Source organism: Pogoniulus pusillus, chromosome 26, assembly GCF_015220805.1.
Source record: "Pogoniulus pusillus isolate bPogPus1 chromosome 26, bPogPus1.pri, whole genome shotgun sequence".
In the NCBI taxonomy this organism is placed as follows: domain Eukaryota; kingdom Metazoa; phylum Chordata; class Aves; order Piciformes; family Lybiidae; genus Pogoniulus; species Pogoniulus pusillus.
In genome coordinates this window covers 6,123,628-6,148,228 of record NC_087289.1, presented here as the reverse complement: position 1 = coordinate 6,148,228, position 24,601 = coordinate 6,123,628, and the positions used below count along the sequence as shown (strand labels likewise).

The following is a 24,601-nucleotide window of genomic DNA, read 5'->3' as shown; positions in this document are numbered from 1 at the left end:
GATTTAGAAACTCAGAAACCAAATGCCTATTAAGTTTAAATTGCATGCAGTTTGTCACATAAGCTGTCCAGTTCCAAACAGCTTATTAAACAGCTATATTCTTAAGTGCAGGTAGGTTCTCCCTATGTCAGCGAAGAACAAGGTGCTTGAAGATCACCGTAGAGCCCTTCACAGTATCCTGAATTAAATACACAGCACTTAGCCTTTTACTTATTTTTCAGAAGGCTGCTGATGCATGCAGCTAGCTGCTGTATGGACATATGCGCCACATGCATTAAAGCCATTCTAGGCAGCAAGCAAAGAAAGTTCAGCTTTTGTGGTACTTCTGCCTTTACCAAAGCCAAAGGAATGGTTTCTTCACTGACCATCACTTAGCTCATTAACATCTAGGCTAGTATGTGCTAATTTAGAGGCTTAAATTGTGCAAGGGTAGAGTTTTTCATAACCACAGATAACCTTTAATCTCCCCCAACACACAGTTTGGAGGCTTCATAATGCAAAGGCAAGTGCCAAGACCAAAGAATCTTATGGGTCAGTCCTTCAGAGGCCACATGAAGACAGGAAGCAGTTACGCTCATTTCCCATCCAATCTATCTCCCAACACACTGGGTGGGCTCAGCCCTCAGCACTTCAGATCTATGGTTGAAGAATTAAGAACTACATAGCCTCCTAGAAATCTATCACCTGATTGACTGGTTAGAGACAGACCTCCCACAGAGCTGAGTCCAAGCTACAGTGTCATGGGTATTCCTCTTCCTATCTTACTCTGAAGGTTACTAAAAGCTTTTAAGTAGAACTGGTATTGATGCTAGTGTTTGGAATGGGAAGTGGCATATATTCAACTCCACTTTTTCGCTACTGAGCTGAAGATTCTTGGTTACCTGATTTTCCAAAGATGAGACACAGTCACAACAACCTCTTTTATAAGGTTATTTGACTTAGAAAAAATTCAAGCCAGGTCTGAAGGCTTGTTTCAGAAGGAATCCAACACCTTTGGGAGCAGGTTTGGTTAACAGCCAGCACAGGCTCCACTTAAGTCACAAGAATGACACTTTCACAGGAACTGAATGGAAGATTTCACTCAAGGGAACACTAACTCTTTAAGTCCTAGAGACTTAAATCTTTCTGGCATCTTTTGCCAAATGAAAAAGATAAAATCAAGCAGGAAATTTCATTTTCACAGTTTTGTGTGGCCAGGCAGCAGGAAGTACTTTACCATGTACTACACCCGAGACTCACTTCATAATGGGAATGAGCCAAGATAAAAAGTAATAGAAGATCACCAAGTTAGAAACAGCTACTTCACATCCCAGCCTGTATCTTCACAGCCAAAATGCCCTTTCAATTAAGAGGCCTTCTTGAATAAAGATCAGCTTGAGCACAATCCTATCTTTAAATGCTTTAGTTTGCAAGCCAAATAAAAAAAATGCCAGGAACTCAGTAACAGTGCCCCTAGCCCCTTCCTCACACATTCTCAAAATGTATTGCTAATCCAGATGGGCTTGGCTCAGTCACTGTTCATCAGGGAAACATTTCAAAGTAAGATTTGGCATATGAATTGCTCTGAAAAACTTCAGCTAGGAAGTATTCAAGGCTGAAATGAATGAGTACAGCAGAGAGGCAAAACTTTGTAGCCAGTAGTTTTCTGCATCAGAAATACAATGTTTCCTTGGCTCAGCTCAGTGTGGAAGTCCTGAAATAACTCTACTGACCTTACAACAACTACTTTGCCTTAATTGACTTAGGAAACACCAAGAGATTTAACACTCCTCAGGTGAAGCCTCATTACAGACACTATGTTTACTCCTATTTCATCAGGCAGTGCAAGCCTTGACTAGCTAGTAGTGCTACCCCAATCTGCAACCTCCTCTATACAATCCGTAACCAGAAGGGACACACTCTTCAGACTCGAGGAGTGAAGGCAAACTAGCTTGACAATTTTTTGTTAAGTCACAGGTTATTTCACAGCACATTCTACCACTACTCATTGTGGACACCTGGTACAAACTATTTTTTCTTAAACTAACTAGAAGGATCTCTTGTTTGACTATGAACTAACACCTACCACAACCCTACTTCCCATTAGCTGTTTTGACTCCATTAACTTCAGTTACTGACTTCTACTAATCCTAGCACTAGTGAAAACCCACTTGAAAAGGAAGTGTTGTGCAAGAAAACCACTTAATGTTTTCAGTCCAAGTATCATCATCATTTGCTATCAGGTTCCCTATAGCACTATCCACTGTAAGACATCACATTTTCAGTAAGGTCCCTCTCTGGGAACTAACAGACTAAAGATTGTACAGATCCTAAGTGAGCATCATAACGCTTGTGTGAAGTGCAAAGAGGCACCTACCTTAAGTCTACTGGAGGCCTTCAGTGCTTCCCACAACTTTAATCACCCAATGAATACAAGCTTTTCATACAGCAGGCTGCCATACAAAGCTGGAGGACAAGGTGCCAGCTTTAAGTATACAGCTGTGGTTACTATGAAACCGCTTGCAGACATAATTTTCCAAGACCAAAGTGTCTTCTGCATGCCTGCACTTGATACTAGTTGTCTGTTTCAGACTCAGAGCCCTGTTATAGTGCATGGTAGAGTTCCCACATTACTGCTCCTGTAAAGTTTTAACAATGCAGTAAAGCTGGTGGACTCCTGCTTCAGCAACTTTGCCACTGCATTTGGAGTAACAGCAAGATCTCCACCATCCAAAACTGTCCCAGGTTTGCCTGCTAGTCATTCTTTACTACTAGGTGACCAGGGCTTAAGAAGCTTTTTTTCTTCCTCTCTGAAGTACGCTTAGAGCAGCAAGTTGAGTTGCAGTTTTACATGCATGCGCAGCTAATGCAGGACAAAGCAGCTCTGGGTTGTTGTCCACACCAATGAGAGACAGAAATGCAAAGACCAGCAATGCAACAGAAGTACTTACCCAATGTCATCCCGGTAGACTCGAGAGATTAAAACCTCTCCTTTGTGATTATAGATGAATAAGCCTCCAATCATGATGGAACTTTAGTCGTCCCTTCCCATGTTGCTTAAGACCTGAAGTAAGAGAGGGCATGTATCAATGGGCAGCATCACAACAAGCAGTCAGCACAGATCTCGACATCTGCTGGCTATTAGACACCTTTTGTCACAAACACCTCCATCTAGAAGACAACTGTTACAATACCTGTGTGGTGCTGAGGACTTGACAGCACGTGCCTTGATGCCACAGGAGAAATTAACTCCAGCAGACTGCAAGGAGGCACAAGTGGAGGTTATGCTCAGAGATATTTCTGAAAGTTTGATGGTATGAGATACTTCAATCATCTTACTAGATGTTGCCAGGCTAGCACATGGCTGAGTCCCAGGAGAGCAGCTAGAAACTTGTGAGCAACTCAGATGCTGGAAGCAACAGTCTGCCTCGCACAGCTCAGTGACCATTTGAACTACTTTGAAGCCACTCAGGAGCTTAGATCTAGGCGAGTACATACAGCTGTCATACATCCTGTCACACAAGGTTCTGAATGTGACTGTACTTTGCAGCCAGGACTGAAGCTTAAAATCAGCTTTGGAACAGATGCATGCTTATTTCTCATTCCATGCAGCAGTATGAATGGACCAAGCCTCAAACATTCATAGTACCTGGCCTATTCCTCAAATGACAGAACTCACAACCCTGAAACTACAGACAAATCAAAGACTCTTCATTTCTACTATAAAGTTGCACCAGGGGAGGTTTAAGTTAGCTATATTAGGAAAGGCTTTTTCACAGAAAGAGTTGTCAAGCCCTGAGCAGGCTGCACAGTGAAGTGGTGGAGTCACCATTCCTGCCAGTATTGAAAAGATATGTAGATGTGGTGCTGAGGAGCATAGTTTAACGGTGGACTTGGCTGTGCTAGGTTAATAGTTGGACTCAATGGTTTTATAGAATTGTTTACGTTGGAAAAGATCTCTGATTCAGTGACTGCATACTAAGGGCTTCTCAGAAGCAAGTAAGCCCTGGTAAATTACCACTTTTACAAAGTTTTTAATACAACAAGGCTGTAGCCTTTGCTGATCCCTGCAGCAGCACAGATTAACAGAGTCCAAACTGAGAGCCGTGTGGCTAGAAGGCACCTACAAAGAGAGGGAGATCACCACCATAACCCAACTTTAACTGGAGGCTAGTAACTCAGAAGTTACTGTCGTAAACTGCCATCCTGTCTTTCTTCAAAGGAAGGTTATTTTGAAGGGAGTTACAAAGCTGGTAGACATTACTGATGCAGAAACTTTTAAAAACACACAGCTACTTCACCAGATCCTATCCCAGTCATACATACTCCTAATCACTTAGGTCCAAGCCATAATACCCACTCTAGCAACTGCTTGACTGGCTCAGTGCAGAGAAGAACACTACAAACACAATAGCACAAGGCTCATGACTAATTCTTGGGATGAACACATAGGTACTTCTCAGCTTGGGCACTGCAGAGCATTAGATAACCAGCCATCTCTACACTACTGTTAGGGCGGGTTAGCTTACACCCACTCTTCTGGGGTGGGTGGAAAGGACAGGGAGAGGTTGACCTAGACACAGATGCTGACAGTGAAGTGATATGCATTTGCTCAAGGAACACAGCAAAATGAAGTTAAAGTGACCTAGTCTCAGGTCATCTCAAAGGTCAGGAAAATAAAAGAATACTAAAAAAAAGTAAAGGGACAAACAGACTTCCAGGGCAAAGTAAAAAGTAACTCATCCTCTAAGAGTCGTGTTCAAGAAAGTAAAGTAGCTGCCTGTTTTAAGGAACTGCAGAGGTGAGTTCTGTGCTAAAACAAGATTTATGGTGCAGCCACTATTTTTAATTTTGGAAAGACAAAAGGGAAACTTTAAAATTTCATAAGCCTTTTCACCAGTGTTTTTAGCTATACCTAATGAGTCCCCAGAGATTGACATTACACATACTTCTCTGCTATGACTCTTCAGCTGCCAGATGGTTGCTTCAGCTCATTAAAAGAAAAAAGAAAAATAATAAGAATTTAAAAGTCAGTTGTTAAGTAAAAAACAGAAACAGACAGAGGAGCATTTTTTCAATGCTCAGTAGAGAGCTTCCTGGCTTTTACTCCCACATTCTGCTGGTCTCTGGCCATTAACAGCCTGCCTTGACACTTGTCAGTGGCTTCACGTGGCACTGTCACCAACAAATTTTGATGCTTGTGAGTCCATCTAGCAATATGTTTTTCTTCTGTTCCCATTAATAACACTTTGTAACTTTAGGATACAAAGACTTCATTTCCTTCCAGGATAAGTCTGTCACCAAACCTATGAAAGCAGAGGCAGCACAGAGTCTGAGATTTCCATGTACCTAGTCACTCACTGTCCCCTGCAGGGGAGACCAAGGCTACATAGCGTGGCTAGCAGCAAAGTCAGTACTGCCATGCCAAAAGACAGAGATAGTCCAGTCGGTAAACAGAACAAAACCAGGTTCTCAAAACTGTGCTGTACCACAGACTCAGGAGTACTTACATGAACATATGGCCCTAACAGGCATGCTGGAGGCTATTGAGAGGTAATGGGCAGGACTAGGACACAAAACATATTAAATATCTGAACACAACTGCCCAAAAAGTCTGGCAGCTGTAACTCCAGCAAACATCTAGCCTATATAAATGACCTTTCAAATGACAGAAGAGTGAGAACCATTATGACAATGAAAGCAACTTGCTGCATGTCCCAGGCATCTCTTTCCTACTTTGTACTTGTTCATTCCAGATAAGGGACAAGGACATCTTTTCAGTCTGCTACAGTGCTGGTGTCCATATGTGCACATGGACTATTACTACCAAAGGTGTATCCTCTTTAAGACTTAACACTGTATAGAACAGTTTACTGGAAGCTTATGCAACTGGTCAAAGCTGGATCATATGAATCCTACAAACCCTTTCCAGAAGATTCCTAGAAAGCACATCCTAGTCTTAAAAAGAAAACCAAATAATCTCCCTCTTGGGTTATAAGGCTGCTTAAGTTATTTGTTTCACTATTCTTAGCATAAAGGAAATGTCTGCTTTGATGAGCAACAGGATCAGACACAGCATATACAAGACAAAGCCTCTTGCTAGCATGATAAGCAAATCACTTTCTGAAAAAGCCTTGATTTGAGTATTTACTAATTTTTTATAGAACATGCATAAGACTACTGATAAAGCTCTGTGATAGAAATTAAAAGCTTTCCTTCAGGAGGTACAAACTTGAAATGTTGATAGTAAGGCTATGCTTTCTCACCTGTTAGAACACATTCTGTAACAGCTTAAGTTATATGAAAAAATATCAGCATCCTTAATTGTTTCACAGTACTAAGTGGCACAGTCAAGTGCCTTCTCATATTGTATGTTAGTAAAAACATTAAATGGAGAGTATGTACAGTGTGATTCAACTGCTTTTAGTCTTTTAGAAGAGTCTTTGTCAGAGCAAAGAAACCCTAGGCTACTTCTCAAATATTCTGGGAGCTGAGTTCAGGCTTCAAATTTTCCAGCTCCTAACCTAATCAGTTTAATTTGCATGGTTAAGAGCTGCATCGGATCACTCTGCAGATCTGTTGGTCCAGTGTCTTATCGCTGGCTGTGGCGATGTAGAGACAGTCAGATAACAGTAAAAACAGGTCAAGAAAACACTCCCCAGGAGATCAGTCTCCAATGGCTTACTTTAGAACTCTCAATGGATCTATTTAAAGTATTTGCCCAGTTTCCTCTTGAATCATTCTCAGCAGCATTCCATGGGGGAAAACTAAGAAAACAGTGTAGTTTTTTTCCTTTTAGTTTTAAGCCTGGTTTTTCTTCCTTCTCCCAGCTTCAATTAATGGCCTTCAGTCCCAGTGCAGGAAGAAGCAATTAAGAACTAGCTCACATACTCTGTCTTTAGGCCACTCAGGATATTGCGTATCTGTCCTGTCTTTACTGTCTCTTTCTCAGAGATACCCTTTCTCAGCTGCTGTTCAGAAGGAGATAGATATGTGCTTTGGTCTTTTTCAGTGCCTTCCTTTAAACGCTGTCCTTCAGGAAAAGCTGATGAGTTATTCAAGATGTAAGCAAACCATGATATAGACAATATGACACTCGTACATATCTTGTTTTGATCTTTTTGTAGTGGCTCTTTATATTTAACTTAGGTTTTAAAGCACCATTCAGCAAGAAGCTAATCGTTTAATCATCTATCATAACTCCAAGATTACTCCTGAATTTGGTCTTCAAAAGCATCACAGGTGAAACTAGCAATGCCTACCCACCACGGGTACATTCATATGTCATGAATGTGGCATGCCATTTTACTGTCCCACCACTGTTCCTCTATGCCATTTTTTACATACTTTGTCCATATACTCTGACCACCCTCATATCTACACATCCCACTCTCCTGTATCATGACCACTGATCAGGACTACTCTCATTTGCTACAAACCAGGAGCATGCAGAGACAATTTGCTACCAACCAGCTGATGCACATGAGCTGTGCTACACTGGTTAACACAATGCAATATGGATCAACTTGCTTGAAGTCAGAAAGAGATGGGCTCTATGCTGTGTGAACCCCTGGTTAACACCTGAGGTGGTCACTTCACTTACTACAGATTTAACCTAAGGATCAGGACCATTCTGCCAGCTTATAATGGAAGCCTACCCACATAAATAGACCTGTGAGATACATACCAGAATTATTTCACATGTAGCAGCAGCTTGCCTCCCTGTCAGTTACAATTCAACACAAGACTGAAAAAACACCACACAAATCTACAGCTCTGCAGATTAAGCCTGAATTTAGAGTTAAATGTAAATTACCCAACTCAATTTCTGTCAGACTGTTGATAAAGTGTTTCCAGGTACAAAGCAAAGACACATGGGCCAAGAAGAGAGAATACAAGGAAATGGTTTATCGGTACAGCTGAGTTAGTTTTCTGAAGTAGTTGAAGGACATATGGCATAAACCACTTGCTGCACTCCTACCTAATGACATCAGGGACCAAAGAGGTTTCAAGTGCACAAGGTATTTAGCACAATTAATTATAAGCTTGACTTCTGCAGTCCAGCATCCTGAAGATTTCCAAGCATCACAAATACAGGCAGCACAAGGGCATCAACACAACTTACGGTAAGCTTGGTATGGTGCAGTGTCATTCTCTCAGTCATCCTTCACCAAGTTTTGTAATGATGGAAAACTAGCAACATCCCAGTCTTCTGCTAAAGCCTTGTATTACATCTCTCCCAGACACATGATCAAAGTGGCTGCGCTCCTTCTTCACTACAGTTACTTCCACCAGCTAATGGGAGCATGTCCACACAGCTGGAAACTCAAGAGGTGGAATGACTAGCCCAAAGATACATGAACAGATGACACGAAGGCTACACAAAGGGCAGCATGCAAAAGAAAGTTGCTTAAAGCTTAGCAAGAAGAATGGCTCTTTAAGATGACAGTGTTTCTCCTTGAAGTGGCTGCAGTGAAAATAAGCCTGCTTTGTTTTGATCCTCATTTGTATTTTAGTACAAGTTTCACAGATATTTGCTTCCACTACTTCAAGGTTACAGCGCAACTAGAATGAAGTTTAGCAGTGCAGTTCAGACCTGTATGATCTTCCACATGTTTTTAAGTAACAAATAGTTTTCAGAACAGCTTTGAAAACTAAAAGCTCCTAGTGCTTGCAATGGTTAAGAGTTCCAGGGAAAAGGGGTTCAAATAGATTTGAGACTGACATTCAGTGACTCATGACTGCCGGCAGCAGAAGGCCCTAGAATAAGAAATCCACCACAGGAGATGGGTTCATCTGCTCACTGAGCGTAAGAGCTGTGACTCAGAAAGCTTCCTAGCATTGCTCAATCAGCTTTCAGTGACTCATTCTGCTCCTCTCCACAGTCAGCCTTTTCTAGGGAGCCTGCCCTACACCATTTTTGAGCCTACTCAGTCTAATAGCTCAATGGAAGACACATTTGAGAGCAAAGCCCATTGCTTCTTCAACTGTTTATCTATTCCTGGAAACCAAGATGACACTGGCTGAAGCCTCCGTGTTCATGATCCATCAACTGCATTTTCAGAGCTTTGCAGCTCCACTCCTTGTTTCACTGATAACCCACTCCACACAGCTACCTACAGCCCTGTTTTCTAGTTATAATATGGATGGGTTTATTCTAGTTCAGGTACAAAGAAGATCCACATACATGTTGCACTCACACCAGTTAGCGACTAACCAACTCAAATCGGGTACAGCCATCTCCCAATACAACCCACAAAAAATTTAAGTGGATAGGTGCTGGGGTAAGAGTGAGATCTAACATTTGAATGGTGGTCCTATAAATACCTAAGGTCAGTCCACTTCCTGCTTTCTATATTCCCATACATTTCTATTTCAACCTATAAAGAGAAAGGAAACAGACCACAAAGAGCATCATAGACTACATACTTATGCACACTTATAAACCCACTAAATAGTTGGGGCTACTTGGAAATGCCTTTTGACTCAAGTGAAAATGACAGTGTTAAGATACAGCTGTATAGAGACCAAGGCAAAGTTATCACATGGAGACAAGAGGCTGCAGAACAGAATCCCTATATAAACAAAGTGCTGGGATGCAGAATTAAATGCAGTTCAGCAGTTACATAACTGACTAGTAGGAGGATTAGCTGGACCTAGAATGACTGACAGGGTAACATGCACCTCAAAAAAAATCAGGCACACTCATCTCAAAAGGTGCTGCATACACTGTGCAGGGAATATGCACCAGGGAGCACCCCTCTCTCAAATCATAACAGCATCTCAAGCTCCAAAAGCCACTCTGCAACAGGGCGGCTGCAGACCATAACCAAGGACATTCAGAGAAAGATAAAAGACACAATAAGCAAAATCTCTCAAAATTTGCTTTTGTTCACCAGTTCTATCACAGATAGAAAATGCTCTGTTTATGACATCTGACAAAGATAGGTGGTTCTCCAAAAGCCATCAGACATTGCCCTTTTAGACCTCCATAGTGCCACAAACTGGGCATGCGTGGCTACAGTCAGCAGCACAAGTTCTGTCAGCGGTATCCTGTTGCAGGGCTGTCAATAGCTTCACATATTCTGGGATGCAACAAGTGGCTGAACTACACCTGTACTAAGTGGAGTTTAGCAACTCCTTCCTGCAGCCTGTAAGAGACCAATCTTCCACTTCCACTGCTTTTGACCTAGAACAGCTGTACAAAAATGAAGAACATCCAGCACAGGGCTTTTTTAGACTACAGAAGGCAACTGTAAAGAACAAGTGTAGTTTGTTTGCATCTGCAGTAACTAGTCCAGAAACACCACGGCAAACAGTACCAATTCTCCTGCCTTTGTCCGGTTTCATTAGTCTCCCAGTCTCTCCACTTAAGACACAGCATCACACCTGTAAGACAACACTGTAGTACCAGTCCTCTGTTCATTACAGTATGAAAGACAAGGCTGAATTCTAGCCTAAACCCCAGACATACAGACATTCAAATAAGTGATTTTTCTCCACTGCATTTGCCTTGTAACATGAAATCTTTCAGGAGACACCACGGAGACCATTATTTATTTTCCTGCACCAACCAGAACAGCACTAGCTTCAACCTACACCAAACACTGGAAAATAGTTTTCTGCCTTTTGTATTTACAGAAATGAAAACAAACAACCAAGCAGACAATCCAGTTAAACTCATTACTTAAGAAAAATAGTGACTCTGCAGCAGACAAGGCAACATGGCTGCAGTAACTGTAACTTCACATCCAGGCAAAAGACGTTTATTCTAGCTCCTGTCTGGAGGAAACGAGGCACTAGCAACATGCCTATAGCCTAACAGTACTGGAGCCACAATAACTTCAGGCCTGTATTGGTATTCCTGCCTCAGAAAAGTGCAAGTGCAGCTGTCCTCCTACGCCAGTTTCTCCAAATTCAGTGCAGAAAGAAGCTGCTGAACTCTTGAGCCATGCCTCACTCTGCTCAGCAAATCCTCTGTTCTCTCTTCATAGGTGCAGCGGTAACATGGCAGTTTAAGAGTAAATGCTGAGGAGCAGCCTGACAGCAGTGACAAGCATTTGTATGCTGCTGCTAGCAATGTAACTGCAATTTCACAGGATCACTCAAGCACTAAGAGCCTCAGGATGTGATGATCACTGGAGAGCACTCAGTGCATTTGTCCATTTGTTTTAGAAGGCACCTTTGGGATCAGCTGTATTTTACTGAGCCAGCTGTATGGGTGCTACACTCACTACAAACACTCTCCAGAAAAGAATCCAGCACTACAGGAGGTGAAAATAAACATGTGACACGGTCTACCAATTACCTTAAACTCAGCCACTGGTAGAGCAAGCCAGAGGCTCAACTAGCAGAGCTGAGAGGACTCCTGCTCATCTGCAAAGTCATTTTGGCCACAGCCCTACTGCGAGACAAGCTGTTAGCTTTGTCGGGTTTCCTGTGCCATTAAGCACAAGGTACAAACAAACAAGATCAGCAGCAAGCCCAAAATCCAGCTACTCTGGGATTTGTGACTCTTATCAAGGGGCCAGAAGTCGAGAGAATCAGTCATAGCACAGACATCACTTAGTTTGAATGAAAACAGAAATACTTATTTCTCTAATCTACAGAGCACATCTAGGAAACAGCAATCATAAGTCAGTTAAGTAGTGTAAACCAACCAACCCATTTAGTAGTCTATTAAAAGAAAGTTTGGGTTCTGACTTAACAGTAAGAAAGACTTTTGTCCATTAATAAGCTTATCCAACTAAGCAGTTCAAGGTGCATTAGCTGCTGGAGTTCTCATCCAGGAAGAAACCTGGAGAGGTATTGCAGCTCTCACCCAGAAGGCTGAAGGTAAATCACCTACTGTAACAATTTCTGCATTCCAGAAATCAGTATGATCTTGGACAAGTGACAGCAGCTGAAGCAGGAAGAGCTGTTTTGGCAAACTGGTTATGCAGAAAACCAGTCCTTTCAGGCTATCCCTAGCCATTATCAAATCAAAAGCCTTGAGGCTTGCAGCAATGTCATCACCTCACCAGCTAATCCAAGCATATAAGCTTTTCTTAGAGGGCTGCATTAGCCACTTTCCAAGAGGCCAGGGGTTGCACTTGTTTCAAACAAGAGTATCTGCAATCACTTCATCCTGGGGAAGACAGCCTGCATAATTTAATTAAGAGAAAATATTGTGAGCTAAAGAGCTACTGAGATAAACCCATCAGTTTCAGAGAAACTGTTCCTATTTTAAACTCAATCCCATAAATCCCCATAACCTGTGGGCAGGAAGAGAAGCACACTCAACTCTTAGCAGACTCTCCTCCTACAGTCTGCTTCTGCACGCCATACTGCACACATACAGTCTAAAGAGCAACAGGAGATAAACACTGACAACAGGAAAACACCAGAAGCTCCCTTGCTCTGGTAAAACACTGCAGGAACAGTATTTAATCCACCTCTCTGTATTATTATGAGTCCAACACTATCTGAACAGCCTCAATGCCATCTTCCATTTCTCCCAGTTCTTTCAAGGCAGCATTAAAGCCAGTCTGAAACAACCTCTACTTGCTGTTCACTCATGAAGCAAGACACTTTAATGACTTGTTTTCTATTAACAGAAACATGGACAAGTCCAGTAAAAGCTTATGTGCTGCAGACCAGTAACGGTCTAGGTGCCCTGACTTACCAGCGTTCCTTTCTCCTACCAATGTAGAGCAGATTAACTGTATTTTTCACATTCTATACCTCAGCCTGCAAAGCTTTTAGCTAAGCTGTGAACCTTCTGCTGAGATCAAGATAATGTATGGTTTGCTAGTAACTTCTGACTCTAGATCATCACAGAATGATGACTCTAGATCATTCACTGAGGACCCTTACTCTGTCACACAGACCAATTACATTTGGGCACCCTAGGTTGTTCATCCTCCCCCTAACAAGTTATTAAATGCTTTAATGGTCTTTAGTAATATAAGCTTAGAAAACCAGTGTAAGACACTCACTGTTTCTTTCTCCCTGAAACAAACAACCATGGCCAGTCTGCAGCTGAAAGGACACCAGGTACCTCTGTCACTAGATGTCATTAACATTGCACTTCCTACAGAAAAGAAGTGATGCCTCCCTTCTGACAGCGAAAATATGGAAGCAGGCAGTTTGTCAGATCAGAGATTGTCCCCACAAGCAAACCTCACAGGGACAAGTACAACTTTTGCTACATGGGAAAAAAAAGTAGCCACAGCTCTGACAGCATTCAAACAAATGCTGCCCAGCAAGGCATCACAGGAGCTTGTATGCAGTTACAAAGTTGTGATGTCTATTTTTCTAGCTGTAATATCTAGACTTAACGAGCCACAGAAGCCATCCAGGCTCACCTGTTTGGGAGGGTTCCAGGCTCAGATTTTGGCAGCCTGAGGCTAAAACTCGATAGCAGCTTTGTCATACTAAAGCAAGCAGAAAACAGATCACAGAATCACACATCTTATGTGGAGAAGACAAGATCAAAAGCGAGTCATTTCCTACTGGAGAGAGAAGTCAGCTGCACTGGACGATAAACAGTCCGCGCTTCCTGCAGCTTTGCTGAATCCAAAAGCCTAGCCCAAGGAAGAATGGAACTGGAAGTGCATTTAGAAGAGCCGTTGGACGAGAGCCCATTTCAAGCCTCAGAACGAGCACAGTTTAGCATCAGGAGCACTGCATTCTGCCTCAGCAGGTTTTCTAAGAAGGAAGCTAGAAGGTGTAAGCCATGATGTAGCTAATTCACGTTTGTATCAGTAGTACAAGCAAACAATTTCAGAGGAAGTTTCTGCCCGATTCGACTCCAAGACCTTTGCTCAGGCTGACCTAGCGTACCGGTGCAGGCCTTTCTTGGTGTACTGTGCCACACAGAGCTCGATTTTGTCCCCACCCTTACCCAGTTAAGCACCGCAGGGCTGCTACCCCAGCTACTTCAGGCAGACAACTAATTAACAGAAGCAACTAATAAAACCCCTCAACCCCAACCAACGCCCCAGAAAAAGGGCCAGACCCGGCAGGGCTGGGGTCCCCCCTCACAGGGAGCTGAGGAAGACCCTCCCGAAGGAGCAGACTTGCTCCACGACGCACCCCTACGTTCCTCCTTCAAGGGCAGCCGAGAAGGAGCCTCGCCCCGCAGGACCGCCCTCCCTCCCAACCTGTCAAGGCCGCACCGCGCCCCGCAGGGTAGGCCCACGGACCCCCACCCCCGGCGAGAGCCAAGCGAGCTACCACTCACAGCAGCTCGGCCATCACCCAGGCGCGGGCGCACGGAGAGCCGCACCGCAAGCCACCGCCCAGGCAGAAGAGCGGTGCCGCACGCCCTGCCGCGGGAGCCAGCGGACAGCCCGGGGCGCCTCACCTGCCGCCGCCCGCCGCCGCTCGCTGCCCAGCGCCCAAGATGGCGGCCGCCGCCCCCCCTTCCCTCCGCGCCCCCCCTATCACTGCAGAGCCGCCGCCGCGCATGCCCCGCCCGCGCCCCGCCGCCTCTGCGCATGCGCCACGGGGGGCGGAGCGGCAGGGGCGGGGCCGCGCGGGGACTGCCGAGCGCTGCGGGCGCGGGCCGCGAGGGGCGCTGGGAGCTGTGGTTCGGGCGGGAGAGGGGTCCCGCTCTCCTCCGCCGCCCGGGCAGGCATCGCCGGGAGATCGGCTGGGTGTGCCCGAGCTGGGAGCCTGCTGCGCACCACGCAGAGACCCTCCCCGCGGCTGCTGGCTCCCACGGGCTCCCCCGCCTCGCCGCACCATTTGGCGCGCCCGCTATCGGGCCCGATGCTCCCCACGATATGCCCGCTGGAAACCAGAGACCCGGAGAGGGCAGAGAACCCGCTTTGCATGAGGCGGCTGCGGGAGGCCCCGCCTAGGGTCAGGCTGCAGCAGCAAAACACGGAGCTCTCGACGCGCTGGGGTCGCACTGCAGAGCAAAAGGCAGGATGGAAAAAGGAGGCTGGGAAAAAAATACCAACACAATGCGGGAGTCCAATAAAACTATGTTTATAAATAAAAACAAGGAGATTGGTTTTGTTTTTATAAAACCCAGCAGGCAGGGGAAGGGAAAGGGTGGGAGCAGTGGCCGGAGGGAGGCTGCTGGGTGGCATCAGGAGAGGGGACAGGCAGCAGCTTGCCAGTGATGAAATGAGGGGACAGGAGGGCAAAGAGCAGGCACTGGGGAGGCTGACCCCAGCAGGCAAAGGAGAAGCTTTAGGGAGTCAGGGGAAGCTGAATTGATGGCACGTAAGAGCTGGCAGAGGGGTTGCAGAGGCAATGCAGGTCCCCAAGGAGCAAAATACATTTCATCTCCAGCGTATAAAAACTGCAAACATAAGAAAGACAAAAGGAAGCAATGCTTGCAGAAAAAGCCATGGCACAGCATGAGAGGGCACCAGGGTGCCAGCACCAAGGGAAGCAAAGTTGAACATGTCTGTACTGTACCGTGTTTGGCCCTGGGCACAGGGAAGGGGGCTGCCCCGAGCCTCAGGCATGTCTTAAGAGTACCCAGAAGAGGAAGGAAAAAGGGCAGGGAGTGACAGAGCAGAGAGGCAACTGCTCTGGCACATATTCAAGCACCAAGTCCTGAAGCCATAGTTCAAGATGTGGACTCCCACTTCAGAAAGCTGCTGTTTGAGGACGCAGGAGCAACCCAGCAGCTCACCCCTCTGGGCAGCCAGGCCAGCAGTACTGGGCAGGAGAGGCAGACTCAGGCCCACTGTAAATACAGGGGACATCCATGTTTCCTCAGAACATCAAAGTTGTGTCCCTCCCTCACCTTCTAACTTGGTCCAGGCCCTTGATGTCATCACATTGCTGAGCAGCAGCATGACGGCAGAGGGAGAAGGCCACAGCTGCCATCACAAGCCCCAGGCATGGGACAACCCCCTACAAAGGGGACAAGCAGCAGTATGTCACAGGCAGAAGGGCAACGAGTGGGACAATAGGAGCAAAACTGCGCTATAATTTCCCCAGAGTACCCAAGGGCAGATGCAGGGCCTCAAGTCACACGAGGCTGTGCACAGGCACCTACCACTGCTCTGGGCTGAATGTGGAGGTACAGGTCCAGCCTCGAGATTTGTGGCCCAGGCAAGGTGAAGGAAGGTCCTGCCACAGGGCAGTGCCAGGCTTGGACCTGGCCCAATATGTGGGCAAGAGGAGGGAGACAAGAGGTAACTGCCAGCATCTCTCCACTCCCAAGAGGCACTGAAGCCCTGGAACATTCATGCACTAGCCAAAAGGCAACTATAATAGGATTTAAAATGTATATATATAAGGCTGGTCCCTGCTCCCCTCTCAGGGCTGCGGTAAGGGCAGGGTGTCTTCCACAAGGGGGAGGAAAGAAGCACCATCTTCAGCGCCATGCGTGCCCAGCGCCCTTGGAGCTCCGTGTCCTCCTGTCGGGCCACGCCATGCTCCAGCTCTCCCCCCCACAGGCGGCAGGCTCAGAGAAAGTCAAACACCCCGTAATTCTTTGCTGCTTGATAGAAGAAACACAAAAGGGTGAAAAGAAAGAAAAGACGTTTAGAGTGGAAGGACAGAGGCAGCAGCAACACACGGGCAAGCAGCACAGGGCGCTGGGACGGGTGCGGATTAATGGGGTTAGAGAGAACGGCAGGAGGGAACTACCATCGGCAATACACAAGTCTGGTGGCAGGACGGGCTGGCAGCATCCAGCAGGCCTGCCAGGCCTGCCCACCCTGCTCGAGGAGGGATTAGAATCAAAGTTTAGTTCCATTTATTTTTTCCCTTTTTTTTTCTTTTCGTTATCAAGACCAAAAAAAAAAAAAAAAAAAAAACCAAAACGAAAAAAAAAAACAATCCCAAAAAAAAGAAAAAACAAAAAACAAAACCCAAAAAAACCAAGGGGTTGAAGCCAGGGCTGGTCCTAGGAGACAAACGATGGGGTTGGAGAGGGAAAGGAGGGGCAGCAGACAGACAAGGGACGGGCGCTTCACATTACATCCACAAAGAACTCACTGGGGTTGCCCATGGCCATTCGGAAGGACTGTCTACTGGCTGTCAGTTCAGGGGGCACAGAGGCCAGGTCACGGCCTGGCGGTGCCCCAGGGGGGCCCATGGCTGAAGGTGGTGGAGGCATCAGCAACATGGGGGGGCTGAAGAGAGGGGGGAGGCCGGGCGGCCCATATGACTGCTGGCTGTGGTGGCTGCGGATGCTGTGAGCCAGAGAGTGCTGGCTACGCTGGCTGTGCTGGCTGGCTGGCACCGAGCGCTCGCTGGCAGCGCGCTCACGCCGCATGCTGCTTCTCGTGGTGTGGTCCGACTCGCTCCCGCTGCCACCTGACTTGGACTCTCCGGTCTTCTCTCTCTCCTTCCTCCTCTCACTGCCACTGCGATTGGAACCACTGCTCCGGCTCCCTGCAAAGCGCACAAGGTAAGGTCAGGTGAGAGCTCAGACAAGACAGGAAGAAAGGACACTCCTCCAGCCAAGAGGACCAAAGCATGCTGCAGCACAGCCATCCACCACCGTCTGTGCTCTCAGCCTCCTTTCAACTCCATGTCCCACAGCCCTTCTGAGATGGCTTTTGCCTTAGCTCTCCATGCACATCAGGCTTTGCCTAAGCAGTTTTTCCTGCTGACTCCCCATACCAAGTGGGGCATCTGCTGCCTGTGGGCGTATTTTAATCCTTTTCACTCACCTTCACTGTGCTGGCTGCCTGCACTGCCTCCTCCGTAACTGTAGCTTGGGTCAGGGAAGCCAGGGTGGGGGTTGTATGGATGAGGTGGTGGATACTGATATGGGAAAGCCATAGGCCAGGGTGCAGCTCCTGGGTGAGGGAGTGGAGCCAAAGTGTCCTGATCTGAGGCACCACTGGAGCCATCATGATCATGAAGGGAAAGATTAGCCATATCTGCAAGAAAACAGAGCAAGGAGGTTACTCCAAGCAGAAGGACAACATTTAATGAAGAAGCTCCCCATCCACCCCTACTGATGGACAGGGTACACATGGCATGTACACAAGGAGATACAAGCAGCTGGCACTCTCCCTCAGAGTCAATGCAATCATTTTGTGCTTCCTGGATGGACAACAGCCAGGCTGTGTGAGTCCAAGCTGGCACTTCAATACAGATACCAACTGGATGGAAAAGGAACATATTAGAACCACAGCTCACCCTGCCAATTACTTCCTCCATCCCTCTTATTTGAATCATAGAAGGGTTTGGGTTGGAAAACACCTTAAAGATCATCTATTTCCAACCTCCCTGTCATGGGCAGAACACCTTCCACTAGACCAGGTTGCTTAAGGACCTGTCCAACCGGGTCTTGAGCACTTCCAGAGAGGTGGCATCCACAGTTTCCCTCGGCAATCTGTTCCACGTCTCAGCACTATCACTGTACAGAATTTCTTCCTAATATCCAGCCTAAATCTGCCTTCTTCCAGCTTAAAGCCATTAGCCCTCATCCTGCCACTAGGACCCAGCTGTCTAAGCATTACTCCCTTGCCAGCACTGGAAGTTCAGAGCCTGGAGACAGTAAAGATTAAGACTCCACTATGGCTGTGACACTGTAAATGATGCTTTCAGCTTCGTCACTTAAGCAACACAAGGGAGCTGGGATAGTCTTCATCACTGTCTAACAGCATCTGTGGAATGAGGATCCCAACCCAATGGCAATGACCATAGCTATGTCCCTATGGTTTTAGCAGGGCTCTACAAGATCTCAACCCCTCCATCCTCTCCGTCCCATCCACGCTAAGTGCCGTACTTCCACAGAGGTCTCCAAAGATGTAATAGCACTGCTCTGAGAAGGTGATCTTGTTCACAGTGTGCCGGATGTAGCCAGCCTTCAGCAGGTTGCTGGCATATTTGCGGGACTCACGACGGTCTGTGAAGCCTTCCACATGGTGATAGAGCCAGTCCACCACATCAGAACCTGCCACCAAACATCAGAGTTAAATACAGCAAGAGAGAGGAAAACAGTAGCCCCTGAGTGTGACAGTGGGTCACACTGAAGCCAAGGCAAAGTGGGTCAAAAGGAGAAAAGGGACTGCCCAGCCAAAAGTTCAGTTTGTGACTTTGGCCTGGTCAACAGTTAAAGTAACTGAGATGCTCCCTCGGGCATCTGCTTGGTTAAAACAGGCCACAGGTTCTGCAGTCCCTGCCTCTGCTACAGGCAGCATAGTCTCTTACCAATGAAGGCATTGGGGATGGTGATCTTCAGCCACATACGGTCACGCACCTCCAGGCCTGACTCTGGTGAGGCCATGGCTTTGACAATCGTGGCCATGTCACTGTGGATGGACAGGTGAAAGTCATCGAGGCCTGTGGTATGGACGAAGGGAAAGGAAGGCAAAGATGAGAGACAACAAAAAAGACAATAAGGCCACATGGAAGCATCACGAACAAGAAAAATGGGCCAGGGAACAATACATCACAGACAGCCTTGGGCAGCATGCTGTGTAATCCCCCCTCTAGGCTTCTGATGGTTATCCTCTACACATCAGCCACTTCCTCTTGTGCAAAACCCAGGCTAGCATCTCCTTCCTTCCAGTCAGTCCCAAGCAGCTGAGATCCAAAAGCTGCCAACTAAGCCTGGCAGAGAATTCTCTAGTACTCTCAAACTGACAACAAACTCCTGGCTTTTTGCCCTGTTTGAGCTCTTCAGACCCTTGCTTCAAGGCTCTGCATAACAGAATCACTCCAAACCTTCAGAAAGCAACCAAAAGAGCCTTGTGCTCAGCAGAACTCTGGTCTCACTGCAAGGCTCTTCATTCCCAGCTGCCTCTTCCATCCTGCCCTAGCCACCCCCTGGGAGAGCAATGGCTCCAGGGACAAGCTGACTCCCTCTGGTCTGGCATTCTCAGCCAGTAAGCCCTGACTGATCTGAGCCTTTCCTCTACATCTGCCACAGCTCCTGGATTGCACCCAGACTCTTCCACTGTCCTTACACAGAAGGCTCAAAACTGATATTAATTCACCCAGGCAGAACTCCCACAGAGCCAAGCACCGGCTGAGTGAGCTGCCTGCCTCCTTCCTAGTCCCCTGACAGTCCTCTGCCCCTTTCTAGTCCCTCCCCCTAGTGCCCCTCCCAGCTGTCCCCAGGCAGATGTATTGCTCCCTTTACTGCACAGTGAAGGTGAGAAAGCTGTGCAGTTGGTGAGCACAGAGGCACAGGGACTTACGTTCGGTCTCTGGGATGGAGCTGGTGATGGAGGAGCTGGTGGAAGTGATTGTGCTCATGGATGGACTCATACCGTACGCTGGGTAGGTGCCAGTCATCGCTGCCGTGTGAGACACCCAGGCTGCCGGGTCGATGGGCCGGATGGGCTCACCTGCATGGAAGAAAGGGTTGGTCAGTAGCTGAAAAAAATCATCCACTCATCAAATGAACCTCTGGGGAGGGACAGGGACTCAGCACAGCCCATTCCATCCCCAACATCTGCCGGGACTCACCCGGATCGGAGCATGGAGAGTCAGGCCCAGCCCAGATCCGCTGGGGAGCAACTGGGAGAGAAAGAAGAGAGGGATGGTCAGCAAGAGAGGTGCAGAGGGAGAGATCCCCCTATAGCTCAAGGAGGGGTTTCTCTTTCCTCTGGCGCCCCGAGCAAGTGACCTCCCTGCCCCAGTAAAACGCGTCCCCAGCGTGATGTGGGAAGGAGGGCTGGGCTTATGGGCATTTTGGCCTAAGAATAGGACAAAGCAGCCTCCTAAGGGGAGAGCTGAAACCTCATCAACCCCCAATTCAGTGTCACATGGAGTCACACACACAGGGAAGGAACAAGACAACAACCAAGTAAGTGCTTAAGGCAGGGCTCTCACATGAGCTGGGCACCAGCGTTAAGGGTGGGTCAGCTATCCACTTACTCCTGGGTAACGAGAAGCAGCCCCGAGGGCTGGGGTCCCAGCACTTGGCCACCGTCAGGGTAATGGGCCTGCAACAAAAGGGTAACAGTTAGAACACAAGCTCCTGTGTGATGGGCAAATACTGTACGCTGGATCTCTCCCAAGAGAAAGGGACAAGCTGCTAATAAAATGTCCTTATCCATCTCCATGTATGGATTTCCTTAGTATCATGGAAAAAAAAAAACCAGTTCGACTCTGCTAAGGATTGCTGATGACCCTAATGACACAGCATCCCCACAAAAGGGGGCATGGACCCCAATTAATCACCATTCTGTTGCCTGTAGCTCTTGCTTTGGGCACAAAAATCCAGAAATCAAAGCAAGACCAGAATAAAAAGATACAAATGTTTTGAGCTTGTGCAGATCCACAGGCAGAAGTGGCTGAAGATAAAACTCCCACGCCCCAAACATATTCTGTACAGCAGCCCATGGAGATAAGGAACAACCCAAGTACCTACCCCGGCTTGTGCACGATCTCCCTCAGCACCCGCACAGCATCATCATTGCTCATGTTCTCAAAGTTGATATCATTTACCTGCAAACAATACAAAGAGATAAGTCCCAGAGATCTGAACAGAGGCAGAGCTCCCCACTCAGCTCAGCAGTGACTCAGCTTCCCTCTCTCAAGCACAGCTTCCTGGCTTTAGCCAGGGAGGCTTCTGGGTCTTAATGCTTTCCCAAGCCCAAAGATGGAGGTACGTGGGTGTGAAGTACCTGCAAGAGCATGTCTCCTGGCTCAATCCTGCCATCGGCTGCCACAGCGCCACCCTTCATGATAGAGCCAATGTAAATGCCTCCATCCCCGCGCTCATTGCTCTGTCCCACAATAGAAATGCCCAGGAAGTTGTACTTCTCTGCAGGGATGGAAAGAGAAAAGAGTAAGTCTCCATCAAGCAGCAGACACAAACAGCCCTAACCTCAGATAAACTACATGCTAATCATGGTCTCTTGTACCCATCTCAGAGAGATGCCCCAGGATATACAGCAAATATAGAGAGGACTAGGGCTTCAAGACAAACCACTTTTCTACAGAATCCATCTCCTCACTCCCCTCTGCAGGTGTTCCCCTCCCCAGTTCCCTCTTGAACGCCCCATCTTGCTCTGAAAGGACTGCAGGCTCCATGCACACCTCCCACTCACCCATGTTCAGCGTGACTGTGATGATGTTCAAGGACATGGTGGAGTCTGTGATGCTGCTGAAGGACGATGACTGCAACATAAGTGAAACATGAGATGTCTTTCTGTGCCTTAGTAACATTCCCAGCCTCAGCCCCCTCCCCACTTGTGCTCCCCTCGCCACTCTCTGTGGCACCATAGCTACCACCCACAGATCCAGCCTTATGCTGGGAGCTTTACAGAGTCAGATGGCATAAGCCACGATCTTTATGACCTCTCCACTGCCAGGACAAGATCTGTGGTCCCAGATCTTGAGGCTACATTGGCTTGGGAAAATTTTGCAGCACATTATGAAGTCTCAGTACTTGGACATCATCTATCCCCAGCCAAATCCTCAATCAGCCCTGGAACACTGAGTAGAAAGATCTACCAGGCAGCCCACCCTGCCCTGCATTGCCCTCCCCAGACACATGGCCTCTGCATACCCGCTCAATGCGTGGAGCCTTCTGTTTCCGCCGGCGTCGCTTGTGCCTCCTCATGAGACGCGAGGCACTGCTTTGCTCTGTTGAACTACTAAACCTACAGGCAAAATGAGAGTCAGCTTTGCTGCTGTCCAGGTGGTGGCTATGGCAGCAAGAGAGCCACAGAAGAAACAGAGGATTGCAGGGGCAGAACATGTAGGGTGGGGGCAGACAATAGCAGAGGGACCTGTTGGGTAAGATGTGACACCAAGGCAGGCTTGATCATGGACCCTGTAGCCCAGGATTACTATGCCCTGAAAAGGCATCTCTCTGAGAGAGAGGGGGAAGCCAAGGTTTCTCCAGGACCTAAGATTTCCTACCTGCTGGTGGAGTCATCTTCATCTGAATCGAAGAAGCTGGTGGTCTCCAGCTCACTGCTCATGAGTGTGGAGGAACTTTCATATCCACCAAGGTCTCGGCGCCGCTCTCCCTTCACAGTACCATTCACCCTGGGTGCTGCAGAGAGATAAGTAGTCTCAGTATGCCTCAGGCAGGCCATAGGGCAAACATCTCCTACCCCTATGCAGGGCTCTCATTCATTTTCAGAATGCATTTGGCCATCACACAACCCCATCTAGTGCTGGCCAGCTATGAGTCCACTCTAGAATCAGACTTAATATTCTGTAGCACACCTCTTCTCCCCCACTAGAGGATGAGGAAGAGACTGATGGGCTACTAGGAAAAGAGCTGCTAAAGCTGTTGAAGACTGTTGCAGCTGGTTTCTCAGCAGACCGAGGGGCAGCACACTCTGCTTTTCAACTAAGGACTGAAGCACTGCTGCCTTTTTCTCCTGCTCTTGAGACTTCTACAGTAGACACCTCCTTTGCTACCAAAGGCCTCCTCACCAAACTCTGATGCAACACAGGGCTTAGCTCCTGCCTTAAACACACCTCAGAACATTAAATAGCCTTTCTGAGCCAGGAAGGTTGTGCAGACAGAGTTGCCCATGTCTGGAGCTGGTGCCCACACTGTGCCCCAGTCACACCCCACTGAGCTCTTGCCACATTATCAATGCTCACCATGCTCGGGCCCATCTTTCCGACGAGGTCGTTCCCTTTGCGATGACACCACCGAGTCTGTCTCTGTCTCATTATCCAAATTTTCCCGGCTGCCCCCAGTGTTAGGGCTGTGATGAGACAAGAGAGACAAATATGTGCAACAGGGAATGACTCAAGCAGGTTCTCTCTACCTCCCTGCTGGCCAGCATATGCCTCCAGCCATCAGCTGTCTCCTTATCAAGGGACAGCAGCGGGGGCAGTGGAGGACAACCACAGTCCAGGGCAGAGGACTATGGGTACAGGGCAGAGGACTGGGTGAAGATGTGCCAACTCTTTGTCAGCTTCCCTGCACTATTTTCAGCATGCCCTTGCTTGCTGAATAATGCAGCTCCACTTCAGATTTACTCCCATCCCCAGTCCCACCCTCCTCTCTGGCGGTGATCCTTGCCAGTTTGGGTATGAGCGTCACAGCCCTGATCTGGAGCTACATAAAAATCACTGCGGGTCCCTCAGGATGGGCATCCAGGTCACTTACTGAAAGGAGGGGGGCCTGGAGTCTCCAATTCCCCCTGTGCGCTCCATGGAGGGTGGCAGTTCCGTTTGGTTATCAGCACAGACTGAGCCAGCGTCTGAATGGGAGCCCTCTGCAGACACCAGCTGGAGGGACAAGTGACAGAGAATGAAATGGCTGAGGCACTCAGAAAATGTTTACAAGAGTGGCCAAATGAGCTGGCCAAAAGCCTGCCTGGCCCAGGATCTCACTGCTGAGAGTGGACAACGGCAGATGCCCAGAAGTGAGTATGGAACAGGCCAAACACACAGCGACATTCCCACTTCAAGCCTTCCTAGACACTGGCTATTTGTGGCTTGGGAATTCCTGACTCAGCAGTGAAGCTAAGGTGACAGGCAGCCCTGCATGGGCACTCTGACACTATCTGCACACCCACAACGCACAACTTTCACACTCAGGTAACATTTGGTGCATGTCCTCTAGCAAGGAGTGGATTCCCTTAGCCCTTACATCAGAAGTGGCAGCTACAACCATTTGTCTTCTCCATTTCATCAGTTTCTATGCCTCTGCCTTCAAGCAGTGGGACTCAGCAGGGCTCACCCCACAGGAGCTGGGGTAAACACAGTTCAGGGCTGAGGCTGG

At 47.6% G+C, this 24,601-nt stretch overlaps 2 protein-coding genes across 9 annotated transcripts in view; both read right to left on the bottom strand.

The window, feature by feature from the left end:
• The window catches only part of AP2M1 (adaptor related protein complex 2 subunit mu 1), a 28,385-nt gene extending 13,989 nt beyond the window's left edge, over nucleotides 1–14,396 (bottom strand). The window contains exons 1-2 of one of the 2 annotated variants that reach the window (XM_064165722.1): nucleotides 14,327–14,396; nucleotides 2,931–3,043 (exon numbers count right to left, since the gene is read on the bottom strand). In XM_064165722.1, the coding sequence (XP_064021792.1) occupies nucleotides 2,931–3,004 (74 nt within the window). In that variant the 5' untranslated portion in view covers nucleotides 3,005–3,043; nucleotides 14,327–14,396. Of the gene's footprint in view, nucleotides 1–2,930; nucleotides 3,044–3,173; nucleotides 3,234–14,326 lie in introns of those variants that run through there. The other variant, XM_064165723.1, reaches the window with a different exon arrangement.
• Nucleotides 14,397–14,939: 543 nt separating this feature from the next.
• Nucleotides 14,940–24,601, bottom strand: part of DVL3 (dishevelled segment polarity protein 3) — a 33,082-nt gene continuing 23,420 nt past the window's right edge. For 2 of the 7 annotated variants that reach the window (XM_064164838.1, XM_064164844.1), the window contains exons 3-16: nucleotides 23,984–24,105; nucleotides 23,470–23,576; nucleotides 22,771–22,906; nucleotides 22,415–22,508; nucleotides 21,954–22,023; nucleotides 21,528–21,667; nucleotides 21,272–21,348; nucleotides 20,731–20,843; nucleotides 20,365–20,415; nucleotides 20,094–20,243; nucleotides 19,102–19,233; nucleotides 18,677–18,844; nucleotides 17,610–17,822; nucleotides 14,940–17,328 (exon numbers count right to left, since the gene is read on the bottom strand). In XM_064164838.1, the coding sequence (XP_064020908.1) occupies nucleotides 16,904–17,328; nucleotides 17,610–17,822; nucleotides 18,677–18,844; nucleotides 19,102–19,233; nucleotides 20,094–20,243; nucleotides 20,365–20,415; nucleotides 20,731–20,843; nucleotides 21,272–21,348; nucleotides 21,528–21,667; nucleotides 21,954–22,023; nucleotides 22,415–22,508; nucleotides 22,771–22,906; nucleotides 23,470–23,576; nucleotides 23,984–24,105 (1,998 nt within the window). In that variant the 3' untranslated portion in view covers nucleotides 14,940–16,903. The remainder of the gene's footprint in view (nucleotides 17,329–17,609; nucleotides 17,823–18,676; nucleotides 18,845–19,101; nucleotides 19,234–20,093; nucleotides 20,244–20,364; nucleotides 20,416–20,730; nucleotides 20,844–21,271; nucleotides 21,349–21,527; nucleotides 21,668–21,953; nucleotides 22,024–22,414; nucleotides 22,509–22,770; nucleotides 22,907–23,469; nucleotides 23,577–23,983; nucleotides 24,106–24,601) is intronic. The other 5 variants (XM_064164842.1, XM_064164839.1, XM_064164841.1 and 2 more) reach the window with 5 other exon arrangements.